General features: G+C 63.1%; 1 protein-coding gene across 3 annotated transcripts; it reads left to right on the forward strand.

Annotated features, from left to right (window-relative positions):
• Positions 1-840: 840 nt before the first annotated feature.
• On the forward strand, positions 841-9739 carry LHX3 (LIM homeobox 3). 3 transcript variants are annotated; one of them, XM_086324342.1, is made up of 6 exons: positions 841-1101; positions 5394-5565; positions 6152-6354; positions 7085-7236; positions 7351-7522; positions 8237-9739. In XM_086324342.1, exons 1-6 carry the CDS (start codon positions 1014-1016, stop codon positions 8653-8655), a joined length of 1206 nt encoding a protein of 401 aa, XP_086180468.1. In that variant the 5' UTR covers positions 841-1013; the 3' UTR covers positions 8656-9739. The 3 variants fall into 3 exon arrangements, with proteins under 3 accessions (XP_086180468.1, XP_086180467.1, XP_086180466.1); XM_086324341.1 differs by lacking the exon at positions 841-1101 and adding an exon at positions 2949-3180; XM_086324340.1 differs by lacking the exon at positions 841-1101 and adding an exon at positions 3534-4096.
• The last annotated feature ends 6355 nt before the right edge of the window (positions 9740-16094 follow it).

Genomic DNA, 16094 nt, shown 5'->3' on the forward strand with positions numbered 1-16094 from the left:
TGATTCTTTCTACCGCCTCCCACACCTTGTTTTGTGGTGGAGAGGTCTCCAGTGGCCAGTGTAGCTTGGGGGAGTCCTGGCTAAAGTTTCTGTCAATTCGCCTTTCCAGCTGGGCAGCAGGCTCAGTCGGGGGAGGTGGGCGGCCGCGCCTCCTTCAGCACCGCGGACAGCGCCTCCACCCACCCACCCCGCCCTGAGGGTATGGGCAGCCCCCTGGTGTGCCAGTCGGACAGGGGCGTGAGTGACCAGCGGACACTCTGCCCCCCCCCCCCCCCCCCGCCCCAGCCCGGGTGTGTGTGGTGCTGGTGCCAATGTAAGTACCATCTGGTAACCCCTGTCACTGGGGTGCCTTGGCACTCTTTGCCCGTGGGTCCTTCTGAGTAGTTTCTGTTCGAGGCGCCCTTCCTCAGGCTGCCTCAGGGGAGTGGGAGGTGGCTGCGGCCTGAGACCTAGGGGCATTGCATGCTGAGGAGGTCGTGAGTGCAGAAAGTTCCTCAGGTTCGAAACAACAGTTGAACAGGGCAGTTCCTGAGGCCAGAGCCTCAGCGGGAGCCTGGACTGGAGGCCGATGGGGGTCTGAGGGTCGGCGGCCTGGACGATGCTTCCTGGAGGCCGCAAGCGGGAAAGAGCAGGAACTACAAGGTGGAGCACCCGCTTGGGGCGAATCCCCGGCCTCAAGGCAGGACTGGAGCTCAGGATGGAGCTGCCCAAGGCTGCCTCCCAGGGACGGGCGGGCGTGGGGCGAGCGGAGGCCCCGGGGACCTGGGAAGGTGGGGCAGCGGGACGTGGGGGGAGGGCGGACAGGAGGAGCTGAGGGCGGCAGGCGCGGTCGGGGGAGGTGGGCGGCCGCGCCTCCTTCAGCACCGCGGACAGCGCCTGGCCCAGCGGCTCACTTGTCTGACCACGCTCCGCGCACCAGGACACGGGGAGGGCCCAGCCTTCCCCGGGGGCGCAGAGGAGAAGGAAAGAGCGCTGCCCGGGCCGCTTGGGTCCGGCCTGGTCCGGAGGCCTCGATGCTCCTGGAAACGGATCTCGAGGACGACCGAGATCGGCCCCGGGCCCCCGCAACCGCCGGCCTCTGCACCTTGGGCGGGACCAGGGGTAAGAGCCCCGCATGGCCTCCTGCAGTCTCCAGACTGGACAGGAAGACCCAGAGGGGAAAGCGGCACAGATGGGCAGAGGCGAGCAGAGGGGCGAGGGAAGGAAGGCGTGCAACACACTAAGGGCAGGGCGGAAAGAGTCTGGGGAGGCTTCTGGTGGGTCCTGAGATGGGAACCTGGGCGAAGCTGGCAGACCCCTGAGTAAGTGGAAGGCCTGGAGCCCCCTTGTGATGGCCTGGGAAGCCTGGACCCATGCTGAAGGGCCCGCAGCTTTTCACAGAGCGCCTGGAGGACAGAAGGGACCTCGCAGGCATGTCTGGTGGGGAGGGGATGGGGCAGAGAAAGAGCTGCCAAGAAAATCCGGAGACCCCACGCCTCTCAGCTCCCACACAGCCCAGTCCTGCCCCCCCTAGCCAGCCCAACTGCACAGCGCCACAGCCCTGGGTTGGGTCTCCTGCCCAAACTGCACTCCCCAAGGGCCATTCGGTCACAAGGACGTTGGGAAATAATGGAGGCATTGTTGGCCAGTCGGCCAGATGCCGAGCGCATAGGCCCGCCCGCCCCTTCCCCAGTCAGACCACACATGGCCCCTCTCAGGCAGGCCTCCACAGCAGCTGACACTCAACGGCCGACACCCCTATGCACCCAACACCCGCTCAGCTCCCTGGCTTGGACGCCCTTGTCCTGTCCTGGGGAACAAACGTAGCACAAAGTGAAGGGGCACCTTAACTTTGCCCGCATGGGGCCTTTGCTCAAACTGAGATGTGGGGTCCGCTCGGAGCTCAGAGGGGGCTGTGTTTCTCCTACCCAGGTCCTTCCACACCGGCCTCCAAGTTAAGTGTACAGACCAGGCCACTGGAGGCCAAGCAGAGGCAGGGTACTATGGGGCATCACTGAGGGGCTCCCAGGTGGAACCTCCTGGAGGATGGTACCAACCCCTAGTCCCCCAACACTTTCTGGAGGCCCCCTGCTCCCGCCAAGCTCTGTACTGCCAGGACCCACACTGCTGTGTGCTGACTGTGGGTGACGCAGGGGTGTGGCCTGGCCTGTGGTGGGCACCCTCCGGGGTAGGTGTGTCTCTACGTGCAAGGGTGGTGGGTTCCTGCAAGCTCACCTATTTGGACTGGGGGTGGGGGGTAGAAACGGGAAATGGGGAAACGGTCGCCAGGGCTTCCTCCGGTGCTAGCGGGTGTGGAGGGAAGAGAGTGGATCCCGGCATTCCCAGCTCCGTCCCTCCTGACCTGGAGCCTTGGCTGCATCGTGGAGTCTGAGCCGAGGACTCTGGGTTCCATCCGGAGACTCGCCCTGCTTCCCCACTCCCACTTCTGGGCTGCAGTGCCCAGGATGGGGCCCAGAAGCTGCTCAGAGCAGGAAGGCCTGAGGTCGGGTCCGCTCCTGGCGGCTTCCCTGTGAGCCCGTGGGCGCCACACTCACCCTTTCTGGGTCTTGGGTCTCGCACGTGCCATCAGGCACTGTGACCAAGCCTCCCAGCTCGGAACCTCTCGGGCCCGAGCCTCAGCGGCGGTAGGATCCAACTCCCTCCCTGATCGGCAGGCTACCCGCGGGCTTTCGCGCCGGAGCCCAGGCCTCAGCCCCGAGCCGGCGCCGGGGCAGGAAGCTTCGGGGCCTGGTCAAGCGCTATCGGGCAGCGCTGACACGGCTCCTCCCCTGCGCGTCCCTATCCCTGGGCCGGGCACTCGGGGCGGTTTCCCCGCACCGCAGTTCTCCCGGCAAAGGCGCGCAGAGTCCGCGGACGCCAGCGGCGCGTCTCCGCGACCCCGGCCCCGCCCCGCGCCGCGGCCCCGCCCCCCCGCCGCTCCGCCTCCGCGCGGCCCGAGGCTCCGGGCCCCTGGGCGGCCCGCGGGCGCAGCGCCCAGCAGCGCCGGGAGTCGTGCAGACGCCGGCCCGGGGCCACTGAGGCCGTGGTCTCGCCGAGCCCCTGGAAAGTTCAGGACCGGAGAGCCTCGGCGGCTGGCGGCGGGACCCATGGAGGCGCGCGGGGAGCTGGTCCCGGGCCGGGAGTCGGCGGGCGGCGACCTGCTGCTGGCGCTGCTGGCGCGGAGAGAAGACCTGCGCCGAGGTGGGTGCCCCGGCCGAGCGGCTGCGCCCGGGAGGGCGGACCCCGTGGAGACTCAGCGGTCCTCGCTTCCTTCTCAGCCCGGCCACGGAGGCGGCGGGAGCTAGGGAGCGCGGGCGGGAATGGGTATGAGGGCCCCAGCACTGCGCGTCCCTACCTGAGCATCCCAGCAGCGGGTTCGCCTCTGGGCCCCTGGAGCTGTGTCGTCGGGCGTTTCGTCGCGGCGCTGGTGCCTCCCAGGCTGGGGGCCCTCTGGGTCCCAGGACTGGTTTGGAAAATACTCTTCCTTTAGGGAGAGTGTGCAGAGAGCAAACGTGTGTCCCAGTGTCGATGGGGTAGGAGAATCTCCATGAAGGCTGCCTGCACCCAGACCGGCCACACTTTCCAGGCGAAGTCAGACACAAGGGCCAGCGTGGAGCTGGACCCCGGTGGCTGAACTCCCTTAGCTGGAATCTTGGTGTCTGCACTCACATGCACCTGCTCCATTGGCAGGGCTGGTCCTCTTGCAGGAAAACCCCCAGCTCACCCCCAGCGCCTTGGCTTCCCCGTGAACTGGGATGGTCCTCCACGAGCTTCCAAGCAGGCGGGAACCGCAGGATGGGATGGAGCTGGCCCTGGAAGGGTGGGCAGTGGCGGGGTGAGAGCAGGTGGGAAAGGGGTTACATCCAGGCTGTGGGGTCTCCTCCGTCTCCTACTTCTTTATTTATTTATTTTCCGACGGTTCCTGGGAGGGGTGGCCACGGGGGCTGGGAGGAAGGGGTGGGAGGGCGAAGAGACAGGAAGGGAGGGGTGCGCGGGCTCCGCGTGAAACGTCTCAAGAGAGCCGGAGGGGATCGGGCCGGCAGGCAAGCGCAAGGCTGTGCTGGGCCGCCAGCGCCGAGGGTAGGAGACCCCGCCAAGGCTGGAGTCGCCATGCAGCGTAAGGCCCGGGTCGCCAGGGCTTCGCGAGAGCGCGAGGGGCGCGGCGGGAGAGGCTTTTGCTCGACGCGGGGCTCCGCGGGTAGCGCGCGCCGGGAGCTGTCCGGGCCGCGGTGCTGAATCCGCGCCGCGCGGGCCTGTCCAGCCACCAGCTCTAAGACGGGTGTCCTCGCCCGCCGCCCTGCCATCGCCGCCCGGGGTTGGGGAGCCAGGGCAGGCAGCAGATCCTCAGGCTCCGCACCCAGGGCCGCGGTTTTGCCCGACGCGGGATCCCGTCCTTCATGGTGCCCGGGGCTGTAGGAGGGAGGTTGATTCCCTCTTCTCTCAGCATGGGGCAAAGGAAGGTCCCTCGCTGGCCCTTTCGCCGGCTGCCAGGCCGGCCTAGGGCTGGAGGGGGTCCACTGTCAGCGAGGTGAGTGTGCTGAGGTGGTGATATATTTAAGTAGGTTCCAGCTCCTGCTCGAGGCTCTCTGCCCTCGGGAGACTTTTTCTAAATTAACAGGTAGTCCTCATGCCCTGAACACCCTGCAAAGCACCCCCATGGACCTGTGCCTCTCAAAGGCAGGCCTTGCATTTCCCCAGCCTGGTTCCCGCAGAGGCCTGCAGCCCCAGGGGAATAGAACACAAGTGTCTCTGTGGGGAAGGCAAACTGCCTACTGTGTGTGCTCAGGCATCGATGTTTGAGCAAGAGGACAGAGCATCCATACGTCCAGTCTACACACAAGTACCCCCAGGGCCGCCCAAAGACAGGCAGGGCATCAGTATTCATTTTGGTAGCCTAGGGACAGGGCCACGGGGCTGGGCAGCCACACCTGCCACAAGTCTCTGGCTACCATGGCGCCTGATTGTGCGAGGAAAGAGGGCCATTGGGTGGTGGATGCCCCATGGCCCACGTGTGCCGGGCCTCTGGTGATGGTAAGGACCCGGTTTCCAGTCCAGCCTCTGAGACAGCCCTGGGGGCGAGGGTTTCATTTGAGCTCAAAGTGCATCCTTCGGGCACTGGAAACGTTTTGCAGTTGAGGGTATCTGAGGGGGTGGCCTGGGTACCCTCCTGCCCCTGGGTATGTTTCTAAGCCTAGCTTCAGTTGTCCTGGATTTCCGCTGTGGGCCAGGCACGGACTTCCAAGCCACACTTTCCCTGAACTCAGGGGAGCTGGGTGGCCACTCAAGCTGGCTAGGGACAAGGGTGTGCCGGGAAGGGGGCCTCCTGGCAGCCCGGTCCTGGGAGCTGGGTGGGATGGGGAGGCCTCCGGCTCTGTGCGGCGGCCCTGACCGCGGTGGCTCCTCCCCGCCTGCAGAGATCCCGCTGTGTGCCGGCTGCGACCAGCACATCCTGGACCGCTTCATCCTCAAGGCTCTGGACCGCCACTGGCACAGCAAGTGCCTCAAGTGCAGCGACTGCCAGGCACCGCTGGCCGAGCGCTGCTTCAGCCGTGGGGAGAGTGTGTACTGCAAGGACGACTTCTTCAAGTGAGCCCGCCAGCTGCCTGGGGCGGGTGGCACACCCAGGGGAGCCCCGGGGCCCTCACCGTAACCAAGTCTGGAGCCCTGAAAACCCCCATCTCCACACCCTTCCTTTTCCCCAAACAGGGCACCCCCGGGGCCTCTCTGTTGGCGGCTGGGCTGGCCCACTAACAATCTTTTAAAGTAATTAATTTTGTGAGTCATTGAAGCAGTAGTTAAAAAGATAACCCCAAATTTGTAAAGCTCTATTGGACGTGCTCCCTCTTCGTTTTGGTCTTGTATTCGTGCTTAATGGTGGGGATGGGGCTCCTACCCGGCAGAGGACTCATGGGTTTGCACGTCGGCCCCGGTGGCCAAGGCCCTGCCCTTCCGAATTCACCTCCCCCATCCGGGCACAGAGGACAGCTGTGTGCCCCAGAGCATCTGGATCCCCTTCTTGGTAGTCCCTGCGGGTAGTCTCTGCGACCAGGGGCAGGGCCCGGGACGCCTTCCTCCAGGAACCACCCTGCGCCAAACCGCGTTAGCGGTTCTCCGACCCGCTCCGGGCGAAGGAGCGGCGGCCGCTCTGAGCCGCGCCCTGTGCGTCCCGCAGGCGCTTCGGGACCAAGTGCGCCGCGTGCCAGCTGGGCATCCCGCCCACGCAGGTGGTGCGCCGCGCCCAGGACTTCGTGTACCACCTGCACTGCTTCGCCTGCGTCGTGTGCAAGCGGCAGCTGGCCACGGGCGACGAGTTCTATCTCATGGAGGACAGCCGGCTCGTGTGCAAGGCAGACTACGAGACAGCCAAGCAGCGAGGTCAGTGGGAGGGGGCGACGGTCACGGGGCTCGGCCTGGGCACGGCCCACCCTCCCCTTTCCTTCCCTGCAAAGAGGGGCTAAGGCCCGTCCGGGTCGGGTGTGGAGGGATCCTTCCCTCCAGCGTCCCCGGCGAAGCGCTCACAAAGCGGCGAGAACTTAAGCGTCTTCTCTCTGGGCGGGGGCGTTGGGGAGCCCCCGCCTCCAGGTCCGGGAGCCCGGGACAGTTAGCAGACCCGCTCTGAGAAAGCCGGGTCTGGGGTCTTAGCAGCCGCCTCCTTCCCGGGCGCAGGGAGATTGGCCTGAATTACGTGGATTAGCTCTGCGGGTCTGAATTATCGTCCTAAATCCTTGACCGTGAAGATCCGATCCTACCCGCGCCCTTAGAACAAAGAGGAGCGAGGGAGGGTTGGGGGCGGGCAGCGCTTGTCAGTAGGGGGCCAAGACTGGAAACGCCTGCACCTGGATCCAGGGCGGCTGGGTCCTTAAAGAAGGCCGCCGCAGGGCCGCCCCTGGCTGGGCCGGAGCACCGCCCAGCGCGTTTCCTCCATCGCTCCGGGCACCCGCGTCCCGCAAAACCCTTTGGCCTTCCCGCCGCGGCGGCGAGGCTGGCGGTCGCAGCGGCGGCGGCGGCGGCACCTCTGGCCCCGACGTGCGCGCGCCCCGAGGGAGGTGGGAGCGCCGAGCGGCCGGAGGAGCAGGCCCAGCCTCACGCCTCCCCCGCGGTGCAGAGGCCGAGGCCACGGCCAAGAGGCCGCGCACGACTATCACAGCCAAGCAGCTGGAGACTCTGAAGAGCGCCTACAACACCTCGCCCAAGCCCGCGCGCCACGTGCGGGAGCAGCTCTCCTCCGAGACCGGCCTGGACATGCGCGTCGTGCAGGTCAGCGCCCCGGCGCCCCCGCGCGCCCTGCGAGCCGCTGGCAAACAAGGGCCACCCCGGGTCCCAGAGCAGCGGCCACTTATCGGCCCCCACCGCCCCCCACCCCACCCCCAGGTGTGGTTCCAGAATCGCCGGGCCAAGGAAAAGAGGCTCAAGAAGGACGCGGGCCGGCAGCGCTGGGGCCAGTATTTCCGAAACATGAAGCGCGCCCGAGGCGGCTCTAAGTCGGACAAGGACAGCGTCCAGGAGGAGGGGCAGGACAGCGACGCGGAGGTCTCCTTCACTGGTACGGCGGAGTTGGGAAGAGCGTTGGGTTGATTGACTGCCGGAGCCTGGGAATCAATGTTCCGGTCCCCGTCTCTGTAGACCCTGGCGCCCATCCCCAAGCCCTGTGATTTGGCCACTCAGGACCATTGCCCTTCTTCTGAAGGGGGACAGAAACCCCGTGACCTGCATGCGTGTCCCTTGGCAGGCTTTGTCCTGGAGGGAGGGTCTGACCATGCTCCCCCCTGCCCCCACCCAGGGCACTTGGCACTTACAGTGATTTTTTAGGGAGGCAGCAGCACAGTCTTGGGGTGATTAAAGGTCCTAGCTGCTTGGCGTTGGAGGAGGGTCCACCCTCGTCTCTGGAACCCAGTTACCTCCTTTTTCCAAAGCAGAGAGCCCCTCCCCCACCAGCTCTTAATGTCCATCCTCAGAGAGTTTGTTTAGGAGATTGTTTGGCTGCATTGTGACCTTAGGCTACTCACCTAGCCTCTCTGAGCCTCAATTAACTTGTCTGCAAAATTGGGTAGCCTTGGGATCATACTGGATCCCAGCACAGGAGCCCACAGTTTCATAGGAATCAGGTGGGATGGAGCTGAACAAACTCAGGGGTGAAAGGGTAAGAGATGTGGGCTGACCCGCCCTGGTGGGGCACACGGCGCCTGCAGGGGGCACCGAGGAGCACCAGAGGTGGCAGCAGGTGTGCACTAAGCAATGCCCTCTGCTTCCACCGCAGACGAGCCAGCCATGGCCGACATGGGCCCCGCCAGCGGCCTCTACGGCAGCCTGGGAGAGCCTGCCCCGACTTTGGGCCGGCCCTCGGGGGCCCCGGGCAGCTTCCCACTGGAGCACGGAGGCCTGGCCGGCCCGGAGCAGTACAGAGAGCTACGCCCCGGCAGCCCCTACGGCGTCCCCCCTTCGCCTGCTGCCCTGCAGAGCCTCTCTGGCCCCCAGCCCCTCCTCTCCAGCTTGGTGTACCCCGATGCCGGCTTGGGGCTCGTGCCCACGGGAGCCCCAGGTGGGCCCCCACCCATGAGAGTGCTGGCAGGGAACGGACCCAGCTCCGACCTTTCCACTGGGAGCAGCGGGGGCTACCCCGACTTCCCTGCCAGCCCCGCCTCCTGGCTGGACGAGGTGGACCACGCTCAGTTCTGACTTGAGTCCCCGTGCCCTCAAGCCTCGGACGTGAGGAGTCTGGGCAGCAGCTCTCCTGCCGGAAGCACGGACTTCTGCAGGACGCGGTGCCACGGGGAACAGGATGCAGACTCGGGAGGGTCATTTCTGGGAGTGCCCTCTCCCACCCAGGCAGAGGGACTCTCCGGGTTCGGGTCTGAGAGGCTGCTGCTGCTCAAACTGGGGGCCTCTCGGCAAGCCTTGTTTTGTAAGCAGATTTTCCCCTTTATCGACCAATTAACCCAGTGCTTGCCACCGTTTCCAGACAGGAAATGTCACCCTGGGGAGGCCAAGCCTTCACTCCCTTCAGGGGCCTCTGCCCAGACCAGCACAGCCCTCAGGCTGGAAGATGCTTTAATTTCCAAAATTAAAAATAATTCTAATTGTGCTTTTGTTTCCCAGGTTCTATATGTCTGAGTTCTCTAGCCCCCTGCTCCACCTCCCCCCCAACCCCCTCTTTTAAGTCAGAGATCAAGCTGTCCGTCCAGGCAGGAGGTGGCTGCGGGGAGGCCACACCTAACTTCCTCTTCCTCTGGGGGCCTCCCTGCCACCAATTCCTGTCTTCCCCGGGACCCTCCCCACCCCTCCCCTGGGGCCATTGGCTCTAGATCTTTCGATCCTTCTGGACCCCACTACCCTGGGGGGAGGGGCGGACTCTTGGAACGCTTAAGGAGCTTCCTCCAGTCCAGACTAGGTGTTCGTCCCTGCACCCCCTCCCCTCGACCTGTCACAGCTGCCCTCAGAGCTCAGGCCAAGCCCAGCCCACCGATTTCCATTGCCAAACATCCCCCAGCTCCCGTTCTCCCTGTGGGCTCCGACTGCCCATGGATTGGACGCCCCACAGGCAAAGGAAGGCCGGGGCGGGGGCTCCTCCGAGCTGCCTCCCTGCCAGATGCTTCTGCCGCTGGCCACCACGGACACAGAGGCCGGCCGCGTATGGATTCAAGTTATCCCTCAAGCCTGCATCCCCGGCTACCTGTTGTTTCTGTGGCGTTCCCCTGTCTTTTATTTATTCTCTGACCATTGGGTCTCTCCCAGACTTCAATAAATTCGTCAGTTACAGTCATTGGAAGGCCTGTATGTTCAGTGAGGCTCGGGGTTGGGGGAGGAGAGGGCGTTGGGGATAGAGATGGATCTCTGAAAGCTGGAAGCCCTGTTGGAGTAGCTGTTGGCTTCTTGCCAGGGACGACACCTGGTGTGGATCGGGGCCCCTTTGTCCCAAGATCTCCGCCAGGCTTCCGAGCACTGGACGGAGACTTAGGAGAACAGACGGTCCAACCGTGGGTGGAGGGGCTGGGCCTTCCCACTCTGTCCCTGGGAGAGGCGGGCGCTGGGGTGGCCAGGTGACAGGACCAAGCAAAACTGCTTGGAGCAGGCTTCAGCACGGGGAGGGGGACTGCAGGAGTCAACTAGTCTGGAGATTCAGGAACTCGGTCACCGGGGGCTCTGCAACTAGGATTCCAGTCCCAGCGACCTGCTAATTTGCTGTGAGAAGCTGAGCAAGTGACCTGGCGAGGAGGAGGGGAGCTCCGCAGATGTCCCCCCTCCCTCCCCGACCACCAGGCAGCCCAAGGGGCTTTGGTCAAGCCACTCGCCCCCCAGTCCCGCCCACCCCAGCATGGTCAGCTCCCTCACCAGCACCTGCTGTTGCCCTGAACCCAGAGCAGGCCCGCCCCTCCCCCCAAGAATGTTGCTGGCAGCCGCCAGGAAGAATGGCAAGGAATGGGGGAGGCCCTCGGGAGGAAATTTGGGGAATCGATGGGAGACGTGGCCCCATCACCCTTCAGTTTGGGGGAGCGCCCAGGGAAGAGCATGGCTGAGCAGAAGTCGGGGTGGGTGGTACTTCAGTGCCCCGGTGAGCAGAGGCCTAGTAGCTGGAAGTGAAAGGTGTCCCAGGCTGGCCTGGGGGTTGGTGGTCCGAGATCTCAGCCTCCCAGGGGTGTGGCCGAGCTGAACGTGGGGCACGGTGCTGGAGGGAACCACTTTGGACTCTGTCCTGCAAGGGGCGCCCTCGCCCTCGAGGGGAATGAAGGCAGCCTGTCTGGGTGGGATTCAGCTTTTGGGGAGGGGGCCTGGCTGAGGTGGGACCAAGGCGGCCACCTGCGGCAGCCCAGGGGGAGTATAAATCCTCCAGTCGCCGTGCCAGGCACCACCCCCAGCCTGGAGACCTCCCCCCAGGCCGCCTGGGACCTTTCAGGCACTGACAGGTTAATAAAGTGCAAAGTGTGCCCGAGGGAGCCTCCGCCTGGTCGGGGGCTCCCAGCTGGCGGCGCGTCCAGGCGGCAACCGGGCCCCAGACCCCAGTCCTGGTTGGGGTGGGGGAAGAGTGGACCCCGTCGGGGCCGGCCCGTCGCGTCCCGGCCGGCCTTTCAGGGGAGCGCTCAGCTGAGTGGGGCTCGCGGTCAGCCGGGCAGTGGACAGTGCTCGTGTGCACACCTCGCGTGTACACCTCGCGTGTCTGTCTCCCCAGTTGGGCGGAGCGCCTGGCCCCGGGTGACCACCTTCCCGCGGCCCCGAGCGGGCAGACACACGGGCTTCCAGGTACCGGCGCAGCTCAGTCTGCGGACGTGACCCTGGACTGGGGCGGGGCGGGGGGGCACGGTGCCAAAGCCCGAACCAAGGCCCAGTGAGGACGCGGGCGGGGCGGATCTCAGGCCGGGAGGACCTCGGGCGGGTCCGCAGAGGAAAGTGGACGCCCATCTTACGGGCCCCTGCGGGGGTCACCTGGAGACCACGACGACTTATTTCCCATGATGGACCCTGTTAACCAGGCGGGGCATCTAGAGGCGTGTGGGTGTTAGCGCAGGATGCGGGTTCCGGGCGCCCTGTCTCCCCGCGGATACAGGCGATGGGCGCCCAGCTCAGAGTCCAGGGGCGCGCCCACCAGGGGTTTTCCCGCCCAACCGGCTCCTGACAGCCAGGGCCCTGCGAAGCGGGTGGGCGCAGGGTCTGGGGGCGGGGCCGGGGGGCTGGGTGGGGCTGCCTTCCGGAGGCTGGAGCTGGAGCCGGGTCCGCCCCGGACTCCCTCCGAATTTGCGGCCAGCCGGGGTGGGAGGGGGGCTCGGGGTGGAAAGCACCCTGGCGGGGAGGCGGGACACACCTCAGCATTTTTTTCCTGAGGGGCTAGGGCTTGTTCACTTTTGAAAAACAGTAACCTCTGTAACGTAATACTTAGAACTTTAAATTTTAACATAAGCGGAATACTCATCTTGACCGTGTTATCACGTTCTTTTCATTTTTGAACCCGACGATTGCATACATTATCAAAGGTAAACACCTGAATGATAAAAAACAATTTCGACCAGTATGTAAAAGGACTTCTTTCCTTTTAAATATAAAATTTGCTCAGGGCGGGTGAAAGCTCTGAAATCAGAGACACCCCTTCTTCCCCCCACCTCTCCTGGAGACCTGGGGACCCACTGGCGTCTCTTCCGCCGGCAGATCCGGCGGTTGTGTCTTGGGAACTGGCCCCCGCCTGGGGCAGGAGGGGGTTGGGGTCCCAAATCCCAGGAGCTTGCCTGGTTAAGTAGCAAAACGATAAATCAGTGGGTTTTCAAAGGACTCAGTCGGGAGCTCTGAATCCCAGGGGTTGTAATGATCAATTCTTTAAGCCCATAATTGTTCAAATTACTCTGAGCAACATAAAACATTAATTTTAAGAAATTTAATAGAAAAAAGCTCTTCAAATCCGCAACGAGATAAATGACACCCAGCATTCCGACCTTTTTCCATACCTTGGTGACATTGAATAATCTGAAAGGTATTTACATTTTCATTCTTCGTGGGAAGTGTTGACAAGCTTTTGGCCGTGGGTGAGGTGCTCAGTGGCACGCGGGCCCCCCTCCCCCCTAATTAATGGGGGAGCAGCGACTTCATAAGCAGAATTTTCATCAGTCTGCCTGGGTGACCTGCGGTGACGGCTCCCACCCCCCCGCACTGATGCAGCGTGGCTCATTTTTTACCATAAAAATATTCCCTTCTGACCAGCAGAGCCCCCCTCGGCATTCAAAAAGAGATAGGAGCCTAAGAAGCAGCTGTCTCGGAGGGCATTGCAGGAATGCAGTCCAAGGCCAGACCTGGGAGAGAAGTATGCAAACTGCAGACTCCAGAGTCAGGGAGACACACGTGTGCGTGTACGGGAGCGTGCGTGTGTGTGTGTGTGTGTGTGTGTGTGAGAGAGAGAGAGAGAGAGTGTCACAGCGGGTGCGGAGGCCATCCCCGGAGGAGTGGCCATAAGCCCCCAGATGCTCACACAGTCCTCAGTTCCACATGCTCCCAAGAGCTCGTCCAGACAGTGGGACGTGCCCACCGGGGTCACACCTGCAGAGGTGGGGCTGGAGTCAGGTCCCGGGGAGCATGAGGGACACAGGATGAGGATGCCCAGGGCTCCCCTGAGCCCCACGCCTGTGGTTAAGGACCTGGTGGAGCACACAGGCTCCAGCTAAGGGACCTGGGACCCTCCCCTCCATTCTACTTAATTGCTGCAGCTCTGTGACCACGGGTGAGCTGCTCACCCTTTCTGAGCCTGAGGAGTAGCACGTATAACCTGCTCTCCGGGTTTGCTAGGACACTTTCCAAGGCAAAGCCGGAAGCAGGCACCACTGAAGCGCCCCGCGCACCGTTCTTAGGGCAAATCCCATTGACCAGGAGGTGGTGGGACCCACCAGACCACAGGGAGCCGCACACACTCGGGACTCGGGACACAGAGCTCTGTGGGGCACGGATGCACATGCCAGCGACACTCCTACGCACACACCTTCACCCCCTCTCCACACAGCTCACACTCAGCCCCCTGTGCACCCATGCTCTCTGAGAGCAAAGGCACGTGAACCAAGGTCGGATGGGGGGATCCCAGGCTGTTGTTCCAGAGGTCAAATGCCTGCCTCGGTCAGGCTTGGATCAGACCTGCCCCAAGGCAGGGGCGTGGACAGGGTCGCCCCAGGACCATTCCCCTACCTTGTGGGTCTGGTTGTTGTGAGGGGAACCCCACTTCCCTCTCAGGTTCTGGAAGTCCTATGGTTCCCTGGGATGCTTTTTTTTTTTTGATGTGGACCATTTTTAAAGTCTTCATTGAATTTCTTACAACCTGAAGCTCTATTCCCAGTCCCGAATCTGTGCAGCTCCCTTGGGTCCAGTGGGTACCACTGCCTCCAGGTCAGTGGGATTTAAAACCAAAGCAGGCTTTATGCTTTGTTATTTGAGGCCAGGAGGCATGTGGCGTCTTAGCTTCATGACTAAGGATTGAACTTGCACCCCTTACATTGGAAGGTGAAGTCTTAAACCACTGGACCAGACTGCCAGGGAAGTCCCTCTGTGCTTGAGAATGGAGGGGCAGGGAAGCCAGATGGAGTCAGGGGTGGCTCACGCCCATCTGCCCTGCTCCGGTCAGTGTCTGCCCCCCTGCTCCGGTATGGAGTCAGGGGTGGCTCACGCCCACCTGCCCTGCTCCGGTCAGTGTCTGCCCCCTGCTCCGGTGGCAGGCGAAGTGAGGAATGGCTGGAGGAAGTCCTTGTCCACTTGGACCCCATCCTAGAACCTGGCGGCGTCCGTGCTGTCTCAGATGGTAAAGAATCTTCCTGCAATGCAGGAGACCTGGGTTTGATCCCTGAGTTGGGAAATCTCCTGGAGAAGGGAATGGCTCTCCACTCCAGTATTCTTGCCTGGAGAATTCCATGGACCGAGGAGTCTGGTGGGCTATAGTCCACGGGGCTTCAAAGAGTCAGACATGGCTGAGTGACTAATACTTTTGCTTTCACACTTCTCACACTAGAACCTGAGGGCCGGGAGGGACGCCGTGGCCCAGCCCCACATTGTGGTCCCTGCTCAGCACAGCGGCAAGCCCTGTGTCCTCATCCATCAAAGGGATGATCCTGGTCATCGCGCCCAGGAGGAGGTGCTCACAGTCCCGGCTCCAGGGAGACAGGGATCAGAGCCCTGGAGATGCTGCTCCACGCGGTCAGGATGCTGGGAGGGGAGAGATCGGAGCCCCGGGCACTGCTGGTGGGAATGTCCACAGAGCAGCTGAGGAGAACTGCTTGATGGATCCAGAGATGGAAACCTCGAATCACCACGTGATGCCGCCGTTTCACTCCTAGGTCAAATCCACAGGATCCAAAAACAGGGACTCAGACAAGCAGCTGTGCAAGCGTGTTCACTGCAGCCACAAGGCGGAAGTGGCCCAAACATCCATCCATCCGTGCGTGAACGCTGACAGTGGGCCACCTCTACCGTGCGGTGGGGCACAGACTCGCTGCAACTCGGGAAGTTAGAAAGGCCGTGCTGCCTGAAGGAATGAAGTGAAAGTCGCTCAGTCGTGTCCGACTCTTACCAGCCGAGCCACTAGGGAAGCCCAAGAATACTGGAGTGGGTAGCCTATCCCTTCTCCAGGGGATCTTCCTGACCCAGCCAGACACAAAAGGCCACACACTGTATAATTCAGTCTCTACCAAGTGTCCAGAACGGGTGAATCCATAGAGACAGGAAGTGGATTCGAGGTTCTGGAGTGGGCGGGATAAGGCGTGATTTGTCCCGGGTTTCTCTTCGGGCAGGAGGAGGAGCTTTGACTCAGGTGGTGGCTGCACCTTGTAGACTTTAAAATGGGTCATTTTATGTCGCGGAGATTTCACCTCAGTTATGCAAAGGGTGCCCACTCACCCTCCCAGGCAGGGCTGGCTCACAGCTAACACGAAGAACAGGAAATCGTGGGATTAGGAGAGCAAGGGGGGCCACGTTAGAGCCCCCTCCCCTCCCCCTCCCCAGTCCAGCCGGCTCCTAGGATCAGCATCAGGGTCCCACCCCTTCAGGCTCTCCCTCTCCCTCAAAGGCCCTCCCAGAGCCCCTCCCCTCTGCCCCCTCCCCTCCAGGGTGGCGCACACAGAGGGTCCTCAGCACCGCTGCGGGGACAGGGGGCAGTGTGTCTGTGCCCTGCGTCCCCGGACCCCACCTGCAAGATAGCGGCCTGGCCGCAGGGGCACGCTCCCCAGCTAAGGACGGCAGCCTGTGGTCACCAGCTTCCAGCAAGTGACGAGAATGGATGCTAATGACCTGTTCCCCATCCTGGAAAGGGCTTGTCAGGACCAGCTCGGAATGTGGAAGACCCCACTGCTAGGGGGAGGCCTTCCAGGCCTGCTGGTCATTCAGGGAGTGGCTCACTTGTGTCCCCTGGCCATTGTCCCCAAGGCAGCCTGCCCTGACCGCCAGCCTAGTTTGACCTCCAGAAAGGTCAGAGGTTAAGACCTGTGATGTTCCCGGGTGATACCGTGACATGGTGACACAGATTCTCTTCACATTCTGCCCCCCGCCCCACTTTCTTTCTTTGCTGGGGAAACAAAGCTGGCTGAGGCTGGGTGAGTGGCCAGTGCTGGCAGTGGCCGCTGGGCTTCTGCACTCTGGAGGGCAGGGGAGGCCAGCAGCCAGCCACG

This window comes from Bos grunniens, chromosome 11 (genome assembly GCF_055505025.1).
Source record: "Bos grunniens cultivar Pamir isolate PY7600 chromosome 11, Bosgru_T2T1.0, whole genome shotgun sequence".
Taxonomy (NCBI): Eukaryota; Metazoa; Chordata; class Mammalia; order Artiodactyla; family Bovidae; genus Bos; species Bos grunniens.